This window comes from Pogoniulus pusillus, chromosome 24 (genome assembly GCF_015220805.1).
Source record: "Pogoniulus pusillus isolate bPogPus1 chromosome 24, bPogPus1.pri, whole genome shotgun sequence".
NCBI lineage: Eukaryota > Metazoa > Chordata > Aves > Piciformes > Lybiidae > Pogoniulus > Pogoniulus pusillus.
This window is the reverse complement of record NC_087287.1, coordinates 9,233,823-9,247,256: the sequence shown is the minus strand read 5'-3', so window position 1 is coordinate 9,247,256 and position 13,434 is coordinate 9,233,823. Positions and strand designations below refer to the sequence as shown.

Genomic DNA, 13,434 nt, shown 5'->3' with positions numbered 1-13,434 from the left:
ACACTCTGCTGGCAGCGCTGACAGTCCCCTCGTGGCTAAGTCCGCTTGTGTCACCGAGCCTGTTACCAGGAGACGGTGTCACCATCCCAACCTCCGCTTCCCTGGGGACATTCCAGAGCCGCCACCACCACCACCCCTGGGCGGAGAGCTGCTCTGGGACAGCCCAGGCATGGCCTGTCCCTTTGTCTGTCCCCGTGGGAAGCTGCGCTCCCTACCCCCAGGGCTGGCCACTGGGTTCCCCTCACCGAAGGTAGAAACAGGAGGAAGCAGCGAGCTCATGAACTTCTACACCACCAGCTACATGGTGGCCCACGGTAGGGGGGCCCAACCCCTCTCCCCTAAAAGTTTTGGGGGGTCTCCTCCCCCGGGGTTGAGTCTCCTTCTTGCTGTCACCAGGCCAGCCACGCTTCCGTCCCCGCCTCGGCCACCACACTGGGGCTGGCTTTGTGCCCAACAGCTGCTCAGCCCTCTCCTACCTGCTCTGCCCACGCAGCACGTCAGAGGCGTAGGTGCTCCTGCTGGTGGTGGGGACAGGGCACACATTTTGGGGTCACTCTCTCACAGCCCCCTTGTCCTTTTGCTGCAGCTGCTGCCAGGACATTGCCACCTCCACCACTACCAAGCATTTCAAGCCCTTCTGGCTCCCTGATGGCAGCAGCGTCCTGCCCCGACGTGTCCACCAGCCAGGGAGTGGCTACCTCCAGGAGTGTCCCCCTGCCTGCCTCTACACAGGGAGGCTGAGTCCTCAGCATGCTGGGGTCCTCCAGGGCTCCCCCAAAACATCCAGGGAGCATGGTACTGAGAAACACCACACTGGGCCTGCCCAGCCAGGTGTGAGTTTGGGGGTGCTGGTGGCCATGGGGCTAGCTCCATCCCCAGGAGAGTTTGGGGGTGCTGGTGGCCATGGGGATAGCTCCATTCCCAGGAGGGTTTGGGGGTGCTGGTGGCCATGAGACCAGCTCCATCCACATGAGGGTTTGGGGGTGCTGGTGGCCATGGGACCAGCTGCAGTCCTGGGAAGGTTTGGTGGTCCTGGGACTGGCTCCATCCTCAGGAGGTCTTAGGGGTGCTGGTGGCCATGAGACCACCTCTGACCCCAGGAGCAGTTGGGGCTGCCAGAGTGCCCTGCCAGGTAACTCTGAGACTGCCTCTGGGGCTGAGCTGGGGACAGGGGACAGTCCTGGGGGCTCCCCATGGCCCCTGCCCCATCTGCTCCCCACAGGCATCCTTCAGAAGACGACCATCGGTGCCAAGGAGCAGTCAGGCTTCACCAGGGCCATCCCAGGGAGCAATGCCATCCTGCCAGCCCTGCCTGGCCAGCCTGTGAGCCACCATCTCACCATGTCCCCTGTCCCCTAGAGCCTCCCCACCCTGCCTGCAGCTCAGGGGACACTTTTCTCTTCCCCAGCTCGGTGTGAGTGTCACCAGGATGGATTATGTGCCCTCTGTGCACAGCCATGTAAGTGAGACCCTCCCACACCCCCTCACCCCAGCAGGGGACACCTGTGTCCCAGCCACCTCATCTCCATCCTCTGCCAGGGCAGAGAGACTCTTGCAGCGCTGCCAGCAGGCTCTGAGAGAGGCAGTGGGTTCAGCAGGGAGGTGCCAGGCTCCCTGGGCACAGCAGTGAGTAGGATCCCATCCCACTGCCTGACCCCTCGTGTCCTCCTCGTCCTCATGCCCATTGCCCCCACACAGGGCTTGCAGGCACCTCGAGTGACCCTCTCCAGCCTCCTGGGACACCAAACGGTTGGCAGAATGGTGGGTGGTGGCACGGCCCTGTCCCCACCCCTGCTCCCATCCCTATCCCTATGCCCATGCACTCAACCTACCTCCCTCCTCCAGGAGCCATCAGGGTTCTCCACCAACTACAGCCAGAACATCACCCTTGGCCCAGCCTTGTCCCCCACAGCACCAGGTGAGTTTGGGGGTGACCCTGAGTTGAGGGGCTCATCGCTGCAGCCTGAGGGTCTCCTGCCTCTCCACCTCATTCCTCTTGGATTTTCCAGCTCCTCCTTGTCGGGATCCATCCTGGACAGCGAGACCCATGGGGGGCATTCAGCCCCAGCGTCCCAGTGGCTTCAGCACCAACAACCACAGCACTGGGCTAGGGGGCACCGTCGGCCATCTCCTGGCATGACCTCCCCCCAGGTCCTGGCAGTAGCCCCCAGTATTTTGTGTCCCACTCTCAGTCCCTGGAGAAATAACAACCCCCCCCCCAAAAAAACCCAACCCAATCCTCTTGGGCATGGTGTCATTGTCACCCCTGTCACCTCCAGCAAGCTCTGGGCAGCTGTGCCTGCCCCACGCCCTTATTGTAGAGGTTTTCTGCACCCTAAAAGCTGTCCGGAGGATCTGGTGGGGGGGGGGGGCACACAGGAGGAGGGGATGTCACCTGGCTGGCAGCCACTGGAGGGCTGTACGAGCTCAGCTTTCCAGAGCTGCCTTTGGGATGACACAGCTGATTTGCAGGGAAAATCCAGGCAGGGCTGGCTGTGGTGGGGAGGAGGAGGAAGAGGAGGGAGAAGGAAGGAGGACTCCCCTCTCACCCCGATACTCCTCAGCCTGGACACAGCAGGGTGTGCAGCAATGGCATGGGGAAGGGTGGGGTATAACTTGAGGGGTCTCCAGCCATGCCCAACCTGACCCCCAAGAGGGCTTGGTGGGGTGGAGCTGGGGCAAGGGCTGGGCAGGGTGTGGGGAAGGCATGGGTGGGCCAGAGGGCAGAGCAAAGGTGGGGGAGGGCAAGGACAAGGCATAGGGGACAGGAGGTGATAGGCAGGGCATGGGTGAGGCACGGGAGGGGACAGATGGGACACAGGCAGGGCACACACGGGGCACAGGGAGAGGGCAGGCGGGACACAGGCGGGGCAGTGATGGGGCACAGGCAGGGCACACACGGGGCACAGGGAGGGGACAGGCGGGACACAGGCGGGGCAGTGATGGGGCACAGGCAGGGCACACACGGGGCACAGGGAGGGGACAGGCGGGACACAGGCGGGGCAGTGATGGGGCACAGGCAGGGCACACACGGGGCACAGGGAGGGGACAGGCGGGACACAGGCGGGGCAGTGATGGGGCACAGGCAGGGCACACACGGGGCACAGGGAGGGGACAGGCGGGACACAGGCGGGGCAGTGATGGGGCACAGGCAGGGCACACACGGGGCACAGGGAGGGGACAGGCGGGACACAGGCGGGGCAGTGATGGGGCACAGGCAGGGCACACACGGGGCACAGGGAGGGGACAGGCGGGACACAGGCCGGGCAGTGATGGGGCACAGGCAGGGCACACACGGGGCACAGGGAGGGGACAGGCGGGACACAGGCGGGGCAGTGATGGGGCACAGGCAGGGCACACACGGGGCACAGGCGGCTCACACGCGTGGCACAGACGGGCAGGGTGTGGCGCAAGCAGCGAGTGGGTGTGGCCCGGCGGGTGTGGCCTCACGATGGGCGTGCCCACCAATCAGCTGCCCCACCCCTCCATCAGCACCCGCCCCTTCGCCCCCATTGGCTGCGGCTCGTTGCCATGGCACCAGCAGCAGCGTGGTCGTCCCCCCCCAGTGCCCTCGGCCGGTGCCCGGTGTCAGCGCGGGGATGGGTAGCGGCGGCTCCTCGGGACGCGGGATGCGCTTGGCATCGGCTGAAGGCCCTGAGGGCACCGAGCAGCGGCTGGAGGTGCGGAGGGGAAAGGTGCCCGAGGCCCTGTGGGCACAGCGCGGGATCCAGAAGCTGTACCTGAGCGGCGCGGGGCTGCGGGAGGTGCCAGCCGAGCTGGGGGAGCTGCGGCACCTCCGCACTTTGGCTCTGGATGGCAACGAGCTGATGGAGGTGCCCGACGCCCTGTGCGAGCTCCCTCGCCTGGCACACCTCTACCTGGGGCGCAACGGCTTACAGTGGCTGCCAGCTGCCTTCGCCCAGCTCCAGAGCCTGAGGTGCCTCTGGCTGGAGGGCAACTTCTTCGCCCACTTCCCCCGAGCCCTCCTGCGCCTGCCCGAGCTCCGCAGCCTCCAGCTGGGTGACAACCGCCTGGCACGCCTGCCCGCCGCCCTGCCCGCCATGGGCAGCCTCCGAGGGCTCTGGCTCTACGGCAATCGCTTCACTGAGTTCCCGTCCGTCCTGCTGCTCATGCTGCAGCTCCGCGTCCTGGACCTGGACCGCAACCGCATTGCCTCCTTCCCCGACCTCACCGACCTCACCAACCTCTGCCTCCTCTCCTACGACCACAACCCCGTCCACCAGCCTCCCAGCGTGGCAGATGCCACCCGGCTGGTGGGTGATGGGGCGCAGGAGTTCATGGAGGAGAGGCAGGAACGCCTGCAGAGCCTTCGGAACCAAGAAGAGGAGAAGGAGGAGGAGCAGGAGGAAGGCACCGCCGAAGCCCCACCGCTGGGTCCTGAGGATGGCTGCCCGCTCCTGGAGGATGAGGAGGGTGACTTTATGGCCCTGCCAGGCTCCCCTGGGGAAACATGAGCCACCAGGCTGTGACCAGAGCCCCAAAGACCAGCACCTGGCAGCTGGGCCTGGGGAAGAAGGAAGCTCAGAGCCCCCAGGTGAAGGAAACCAGTCTGAAGAACAGCCTCTCCCTGCTGGACCGGCAAGGAGCTGCCTCCTGGCTCTGCAGGGCTGGGGGATCACTGCTGACATCTGCCAGGCCACCTCAGAGCACCTCACGCCAGCACAGGGTGCCTTAGGTGGCACGGGGGGGCACAGCTCTCTGCCATGACAGGTGGCCCCACAGCCCCCACTCACCTGCTGAGCAGGTGACAGCAAAGATCCCCTGCCCACAAGTACAGGGACCTTATGCCTACTGTGCCACAGCTGGTTGCACCACCTCCAGCGTGTCCTTTGCTCCTGGCTCCGTGGGCACAGCAGGAAAGCAGCGTCCTTTGGATTTGCTCCCATGGATCCCATCCACCTGAGGAGCAGCAGCGTTTGAGAGCAAAGACCTCTCAACCTCCTCCCACTGCTGGGATTGGGCTGGCAGAGAGAAAAGTCTCCACTGAGCTCCTCCCAGCCACCAGGTTTGGGAAGGAGCCGAAGGAAACTCCACCTGGGCACAAACTGGAAAAGGGTTTGCCTCTGTATGGGAAGAGCAGCCCAAGGGCCAGCTCCACCTACCCCCAAATGAGCACCTCAAAAGCAGGGCTGTCACTTCTTCCTACCTCTTCTCCTCCTCGAGTACCCAACTCGTGCAATAAAAGCAGCCCAAGTCCCAGAAAACCCAAAGTGAGAGGAAGGTGATGGGCTCCGGGCTCCAGGGGAGCCATGGCAGCGAAGGGAGCTGCTCAAAGCCAGGGCAGCACAGCCTGCTGTGGCACCACCAGCCCTCTGAAGGAAAGCCCTGCAGAGGTAGTGCTCAAGCACTCCACCTGGAGTGCTGCATCCAGCTCTGGAGCCCCTGGGACAAGAGGGTTGTGAAGATGCTGGAGTGTGTCCAGAGCAGGGCCAGGAGGATGCTCAGAGGGCTGCAGCAGCTCTGCTGTGAGCACAGCCTGAAAGAGTTGGGGCTGTGCAGGCTGGAGCAGAGCAGGCTCCCAGGTGACCTTCTTGTGGCCTGCCAGGATCTGAGGGGGGCTACAAAAAAGCTGGGGAGGGACTTTTTAGGCTGTGAGGGAGTGATAGGACTGGGGGGATGGAGCAAAGCTGGAGGTGGGGAGAGTCAGCCTGGATGTGAGGAGGAAGTAGTTGAGCATGAGAGTGGTGAGAGGCTGGAATGGGCTGCCCAGGGAGGTGGTTGATTCCCCATGGCTGGAGGTGTTTAAGGCCAGGCTGGCTGAGGCTGTGGGCAGCCTGCTCTAGGGTAGGGTGTCCCTGGGCATGGCAGGGGGGTTGGAACTGGCTGCTCCTTGTGGTCCCTTCCAACCCTGCCTGATTCTGTGATTGTAAGGATGTGGTGGCCCTGGCAGAGCTGGAGCATGGTTGGACTTAGTGATCTTAAAAAGGCTTTGCCAACCAAAGTGTTTGTGCAGTGTGCCCTCGTGCCCAAGAAAGCAAATGGTATCCTGAGGGGCATGCAGAGGAGTGTGGGCAGCAGAGCAAGGGAGGTTCTTCTGCCTCCTCTGCTCTGCCCCAGTCAAGCCACAGATGGAGAACTGGGTCCAGTTCTGGGCTCCCCAGCTCAGCACAGACGGAACTGCTGGAGAGTCCAGGGCAGGCTCTGGAGGTGCTGAGGGGCCTGGAGCAGCTCTGTGAGGAGCAAAGGCTGAGAGCCCTGGGGCTGTGGAGCCTGCAGGAGAGCAGCCCCAGAGGGCATCTGCTCAGTGCTCAGCAACAGCTAAAGGAGCTGTGGGGGGCAAGAGGCTGGGGCCAGGCTCTTGTGAGTGGTGCCCAGGGCCAGGCCAAGGGGCAGAGGGCACAAAGTGGAGTGCAGGAGGTTGCATGTGAGGCTGAGGAGAAGCTTGTTTGGTGTGAGGGTGCTGGAGGGCTGGAGCAGGCTGCCCAGAGAGGTTGTGGAGTCTGCTTGTGTGGGGAGCTTGCAAGTGCCCCTGGGCACTGTGCTGCTGGGCAAGCTGCTGTGGGTGCCCTGCTTTGGCAGGGGGCTTGGACTGGCTGATCTCCAGAGCTCCCTTCCAACCCCTACCACACTGGGGTTCTACAGTTGGAGGATTCCTGTTCTCCTCCTGCTGTCTCTGTGCCATGCCAGTGTGGTGGGCTGGTGCCCACTGGAGGTTTCAGGCCACACATCCGCTTCTAATTGCCAGGAGTCTGGGTTTGGGGGCTGGGTGGCAGCCAGAGCTCCTGCCACATCCTCTCCCATGCTGGTGAGGTGGCTGCTGCTGGGATTTGTCCCCCTCTCTCCCCCTGCTCTGCATCAGGAACCGCAGCTATTTTCGGCACGATGGAACATCCTCATCCCTGCCATGCGTGGTGCCCGTCGGTGCCAGCCAACCAAAGAAGCTCCTGCCTTTCCATCAGGAATGAAGCCTCACTCCCATGCCCAAATGGTGGGTTTGGGGCTTGGCAGGAGCTTGGGTTGCTCTTCATCTTGGTTTTGCTTCTGCCTATGAGGATGGGTACAGACTCTATGTCTCTTCTGCCACCCTTCACTGTTGTGGCTGGTAGCACACAGGGCACCCTGGCATGGGCCACCCCCAACCACACTGGTGACACCCTAGGGGGTCCTCCCAGCTTTCAGGGGTACACAGGGGTCACACCATCAACCTGAGGTGTTGGCCCTGGCAGGGACCCAGCTTGAAGTGAGTCATCCTTCTCTGCTCGGCACAACCCACCTAGTGCCACCACGCAAACCCCTGCCAGTCAGCGCAGGTGGCCCTGGGTGCCAGCAGCCTGTCCCTGCAGTGCTCCAGAAGGGCCAGGAAGGGGAGTAGGAGTGGGGGAGGGAGGTCCTTACCTCCCCACAACCCTTTCATCTTCACTTTCACACCCTGCTTGATGAAGGAGCTGGGTCGGGGTCCCAGGGCTGGCAGGGCGGCGGTGACGAGCAGCAGGGTGACACCCAGCACGGTGCCACCAGTGCCAGGAGATGAAACTTCACCCTGCTTGGGGTGGTTTTTTTTTTCTCTCCTGCTCTGCACAAGTATTTTTGGGGCTGTTGGCATCATCCATACGTCTGTCTCTCTATATATATCCCTGCCTCCTCTCCCATCCCTTGCATCCCAACGGTTGGTGGCCTCGCCGCAGCTGGGATCATGCTGCTATTTCCATCTGCTCCTGTTGGCCACCAGCACACGAAGAGGGAACAAGGCAAAAAGGATTGGGATTAGGGATGGTGATGGATCAGCCCCCTCAGGCTTTCATGTGCAAGAGGAGCACCCAAAACGGGGGGCAAATGTGAGGTGGAGGGGGATTGGGTTGTGTTGAGAGATGGAGAGGGATGAATGAAACCCAGCTCTGGGAGGATGCAGCCCAGCCTGGATCTATGGTGTCCATGCTTCCAAAATTCCCAGGGTTGGCTCAGTGGGGTGCAAAGCAGATCTTGGGTTGGCATAGAAGCAGAGAATGGTTTGGGTTGGAAGGGATTCTCCAAGGTCATCTTGCCCAGTCCCCCTGCACTCAGCAGGGACCCCTCCGACTCAAGCAGGCTGCTCAGGGCTCCAGCAAGTTTGACCTTGGATGCCTGCAGGGATGGAGCCTTCACCACATCTCTGGGCAACCTGTTCCACTGCCTCGCCACCCTCAGGGGGCAGAACTTCCTCCTGATGTTCAATCTAACTCTTCCCTGCCCTAGTTTCAAACCACTGCCCCTCATCCTGTCACCACAGACCCCTCCCCAGTCTTTCTGTACGTCCCCTTCAGCTACTGGAAGGCTGCTCTAAGGTCTCCCTGGAGCCTTCTCTCCTGCAGGCTGAAAAGCCCCAACTCTCCCAGCCTGTCCCCATAGGGGAGGTGCTCCAGCCCTCTGTGGTCTCCTCTGGACTCACTCCATCAGTGTTCTTCTTGTGTTAGGGTCCCCAGAGCTGGGTGCAGCACTCCAGATGAGGTCTCTGCAGAACAGAGGGGCAGGATCCTCTCTCTCCATCTCTGGCCACACTGTAGGGGGCAGGATCCTCTTTCTCCATCTCTGGCCACACTGCAGGGGGCAGGATCCTCTCTCTCCATCTCTGGCCACACTGCCGGGGGCAGGATCCTCTTTCTCCATCTCTGGCCACACTGCAGGGGGCAGGATCCTCTCTCTCCATCTCTGGTCACACTGCAGGGGGTAGGATCCTCTCTCTCCATCTCTGGTCACACTGCAGGGGGTAGGATCCTCTCTCTCCATCTCTGGCCACACTGCAGGCTGTCATTTGCCTTCTGGGCTGCAAGTGCCCATTGCTGCCTCCCATCTGGCTCCTCACCACCAGCAATCCCCAAGTCCTTCTCTGTAGGGCTGCTCTCAACCTCACCACCCCCCAGCCTGGATTGTCCCCACCCGGGGGGGAAGGACCTTGCACTTTGCCTTATGAACCTCACGAGGCTCTCCTGAGCCCACCTCTGGATGGATCCCATCCCTCAGTCTCATCAGCTACACCATCCAGCTTGGGGTCATCTGCAAAGCTGCTGAGAGAGCACTCAGCCTCACTGTGTCACTGATGAAGCTACTGGGCAGCACTGCTCCCAGTTTGGACCCCTGGGGGACACCCCTGGTCACCCATCTCCACCTGGACGTTGAGCCACCGACCCCAGCACCGAGCCACTGACTGCCCCAGGCAGCAGCACCTCACCCTCCTGCTCCACAGAGAGGCATCCTCGTCACTTGCTGCCACCAACCACCTAGAGGTTGGTGACAACACACTCAGGGCAGCATCTGGATGGTGGCTCCAGAGGGCTGTTCTCCCAGGGAACGAGGATGCCTTTCTCCTTCCAGGGCCACGGTTGGAATTTCCTTTATTTATTCAAGACCAGTGCCTGGTGAATTATTTAAGAGCCACTCGAGCCTCTGCAGTGACAAGCACGTGTCCCCTGCCCTCCTCCACCAGCATCTGCCCAGGACATTGTCCCTTGTGCCTGCCCCCCTCCTTCTCACAGCCATATCCCAGTTCCCTCCTCCTTCCCAGCCATATCCCAGCCCAACCCCACCCTGTGAGGGGCACTCCCTCAGCTGTCCCCTTTGCTGCTGGTTGTGGCACCCACCTCAGGGCAGAGCTGGCAGGGCTGTCCCCTAGGATTGAGGGACATAAAAGCCTCCCCCCCACTGAGGGACCCCAAGCCCAAAGGCCCTTGTCCCTTTCCCCACCTCCTTCAGCTGTGGGGAGGCTGCTCGGTGCTGGAGGGATTCTTGGTACTGGGGTAGGGCATGTTTGGTACTGGGGGGGGATATCTTGGTACTGGGGGGGATGTTTGGTGCTGGGTGGGTGGTGCTTGGTGTAGGGGGATGCTCAGTACCGGGTGGTGTGAAATCTGGGTGCTGGGGGGGGGGGTGGTGGTACTGGGGGGGATGCTCAGTGCTTGGGGGATGTTTGGTACTGAGGGGGATGCTCAGTGCTTGGGGGATGTTTGGTACTGGGAGGGATGCTCAGTGCTTGGGGGATGTTTGGTACTGAGGGGGATGCTCAGTGCTGGGGGGATGTTTGGTACTGGGAGGGATGCTCAGTGCTGGGGGGGTTGTTTGGTACTGGGAGGGATGCTCAGTGCTTGGGGGATGTTTGGTACTGAGGGAGATGCTCAGTGCTGGGGGGGGGGGGTGCTTGGTAGTGGAGGGAATGCTCAGTGCTGGGGAAGATGCTCAGTGCTTGGGGGGTGCTCACTGCTGGGGGGAGGATTCTTGGTGATTGGAGGGGGATGCTCAGTGTTTGGGGGGGATGCTTGATGCTGAAGGAGATTCTTGATGCTGGGGGAGTTGCTCAGCGCTTGAGGGGGGGATGCTCGATGCTGGAGGAGATTCCCGATGGTGGGGGAGATACGGAGTGCTTGGGTGGGATGCTCAGTGCTTGGCGGGGGATGCTCGATGCTGGAGGGATGCTCGATGCTGGAGGGATGCTCGATGCTGGAGGGGATTCCCGGTGCTTGAGGGGATTCTCGGTGCTCGGGGGGAACTCTCGGTGCCTGAGGGGAATTCTCGGTGCTCGGGGGGAACGCTCGATGCTGGGAGGATGCTCAGCGCTTGAGGAATGCTCGCTGCTGGCGGGGGACGCTCGATGCTGGGGGAGTTCCTCAGTGCTCCGGTGGATGTTCAGCGCTTGGAGGTTGCTCAGCCAGCTGCCGGCCCCCACTCCCTACTGCAGCCACCCCTCCCACATGCGTGTGTGTGTCTGTGCCCCCTCCCTGCCCAGAGACGAGGCAGACTGGCAGGTCCTGACTGTCCTTTATTACCAAGAACAGGAGCTGCCTCCGGGAACAAAACCCAAACCCAAATCAAACCGAGGGGCCCCACTCCCCCCAAAAGAAAGTCTGCAAAGAAGGCCCTCAGCTCTCACCCCGTCCCCTCCTTCCACTCACACACAACCTCCCTTTGGGTACCTTCCCCTCACCCCCGAAAGAAAAAAGAGTAAAGAACAAGAAGAGGTCAGCTGGGCACTGCCACCCCTTCCTTTGCAGCAAAGCCCCCAGCAGCGAGGTGACATCCCCTTTGCACCAGCTCGGTGGCATCCCCTTTGCTCCAGCAAGGTGACATCCCCTTTGCACCAGCTCGGTGGCATCCCCTTTGCACCAGCTCGGTGACATCCCCTTTGCTCCAGCTCGGTGGCATCCCCTTTGCACCAGCTCGGTGACATCCCCTTTGCTCCAGCAAGGTGACATCCCCTTTGCTCCAGCTCGGTGGCATCCCCTTTGCTCCAGCAAGGTGACATCCCCTTTGCTCCAGCTCGGTGGCATCCCCTTTGCACCAGCTCGGTGGCATTCCCTTTGCACCAGCAAGGTGGTATCTCCTTTGCTCCAGCTCGGTGGCATCCCCTTTGCTCCAGCTCGGTGGCATCCCCTTTGCTCCAGCTCGGTGGCATCTCCTTTGCACCAGCTCAGTGGCATCCCCTTTGCTCCAGCTCGGTGCCATCCCCTTTGCTCCAGCTCGGTGGCATCCCCTTTGCTCCAGCAAGGTGACATCCCCTTTGCTCCAGCTCGGTGGCATCCCCTTTGCTCCAGCTCGGTGCCATCCCCTTTGCTCCAGCTCGGTGGTTTTTTGTTGTTGTTTGATGTCTCGAATGTTTCTTTCTTTCTTTCTTAGTTTTGAAACGTTTTTAACCATTTCTTGGGGGGGGTTGTGTGCCTTTTCCCCTCCCCCCCCCCCCCCCCCCCCCCCCCGGCCACACACAGCAGTTGGATGTTGCTTTGTTGCTTTCTGTTGGTTTTGTTTGTTTACTGTCACATGGAGAAGAGAAATACCTGAACAAGACCACGGCTAAGAGCTCTAGAGTTTGGCCAAAAAAGTAGAGCTGTAAAATGAGCACACACACAGCCACCCCCACCCCAACCCTTGCCCCCAACCCTACTTCCACCACCCTTCTTCTCCCCCCCACCCCCCCCAGCTTGGCACACAGCCCTTAGGGAACACCCCACACCCTTTCCCCCCCCTCGCCTTTTCCCCCTCACAGTACTCTGATTTGGGGGTGGGGGTGTCCCATGGCTCCAGCCCCTTCCTCAGGCATGAGGTCTTATGGTTAAATGAAACCCAAACCAACAACAACAACAAAACCCAACCAAAAAATCCAACAACAACAAAAAAAAAACCCCAAACCTGACAACAAAACCCAAACTTGACAACAAAAACCCCAAACCTGACAACAACAAAAAACTCCAAACCCAACAACAAAACCCCCAAACTCGACAACATCAACAAGCAAAAACCCCAAACCCAACAACAACCCCCCCAAATCCAACAACAACAAAAGCCCTCAAACCTAAGAACAACAAAAAAATCCCAAACTCAACAACAGAAAAATCCCAAACCCAGCAACAAAACCCAAACCCAACAACAACCAAACCCCCCAGACCCAACAACAACCAAAACCCCCAGACCCAACAACAACCAAAACCCCCAGACCCAACAACAACCAAAACCCCCAGACCCAACAACAACCAGAACCCCCAGACCCAACAACAAAAACTCCAAACCCAACAACAACAACAACCAAAAACCCCAAACCCAACAACAACAATCCCAGAAACAACAAAAACTCCCAAACCTAAGAACAACAAAAAAAAACCCCAAACCCAACCACAAAAAACCCAAACCCAACAACAACCAAAACTCCCAAACCTATCAACAACAATCCCAAAACCAATAACAACAACCAAAGACCCCAAACCCAAACCCTCAAACCCAACAAGAACAACAACCAAAAACCCCAAACCCAACAACAACAATCCCAGAACCAACAAAAACTCCCAAACCTAAGAACAACAAAAAAAACCCCAAACCCAACAACAAAAACCCAAACCCAACAACAAAAACCCAAACCCAACCACAAAAAACCCAAACCCAACAACAAAAACCCAAACCCAACAACAAAAACCCAAACCCAACCACAAAAAACCCAAACCCAACAACAAAAAAACCCAAACCCAACAACAACCAAAACTCCCAAATCCAACAACAACCAAAACTCCCAAATCCAACAACAACCAAAACTTCCAAACCCAACAACAACCAAAAACCCCAAACCCAACAACAACCAAACCTCCCAAATCCAACAACAACCAAAACTTCCAAACCCAACAACCAAAAACCCCAAACCCAACAACAACAATCCCAAACCCAATAACAACCAAAGACCCCAACCCCAAACCCCAAACCCAACAGCAACCAAAACCCCCAAACCCAGCAAGAACAACAACCCCAAACCCCAAACCCAAGAACAACAATCCCAAACCCAGTAACAACCAAAGACCCCAACCCCAAACCCCAAACCCAACAGCAACCAAAACCCCAAACCCAACAAGACCAACCAAAAACCCCAAACCCAATAGGAACAAAACCCCAAACCCAACAAGACCAACCAAAAACCCCAAACCCAATAGGAACAAAACCCCAAACCCAACAAGACCAACCAAAAACCCC

The 13,434-nt window shown here is 59.7% G+C and overlaps 2 protein-coding genes across 2 annotated transcripts; both read left to right on the top strand.

The window, feature by feature from the left end:
* Positions 1 to 169: 169 nt before the first annotated feature.
* Positions 170 to 2,206, top strand: SAXO4 (stabilizer of axonemal microtubules 4). Its single transcript, XM_064164012.1, has 7 exons — positions 170 to 314; positions 376 to 505; positions 587 to 883; positions 918 to 1,323; positions 1,409 to 1,459; positions 1,540 to 1,918; positions 2,010 to 2,206. Exons 1-7 carry the CDS (start codon positions 170 to 172, stop codon positions 2,138 to 2,140), a joined length of 1,539 nt encoding a protein of 512 aa, XP_064020082.1. The 3' UTR covers positions 2,141 to 2,206.
* Positions 2,207 to 3,599: 1,393 nt separating this feature from the next.
* On the top strand, positions 3,600 to 4,475 carry LRRC10B (leucine rich repeat containing 10B). Its single transcript, XM_064163361.1, has one exon. It carries the CDS (start codon positions 3,600 to 3,602, stop codon positions 4,473 to 4,475), a length of 876 nt encoding a protein of 291 aa, XP_064019431.1.
* Positions 4,476 to 13,434: the final 8,959 nt, after the last annotated feature.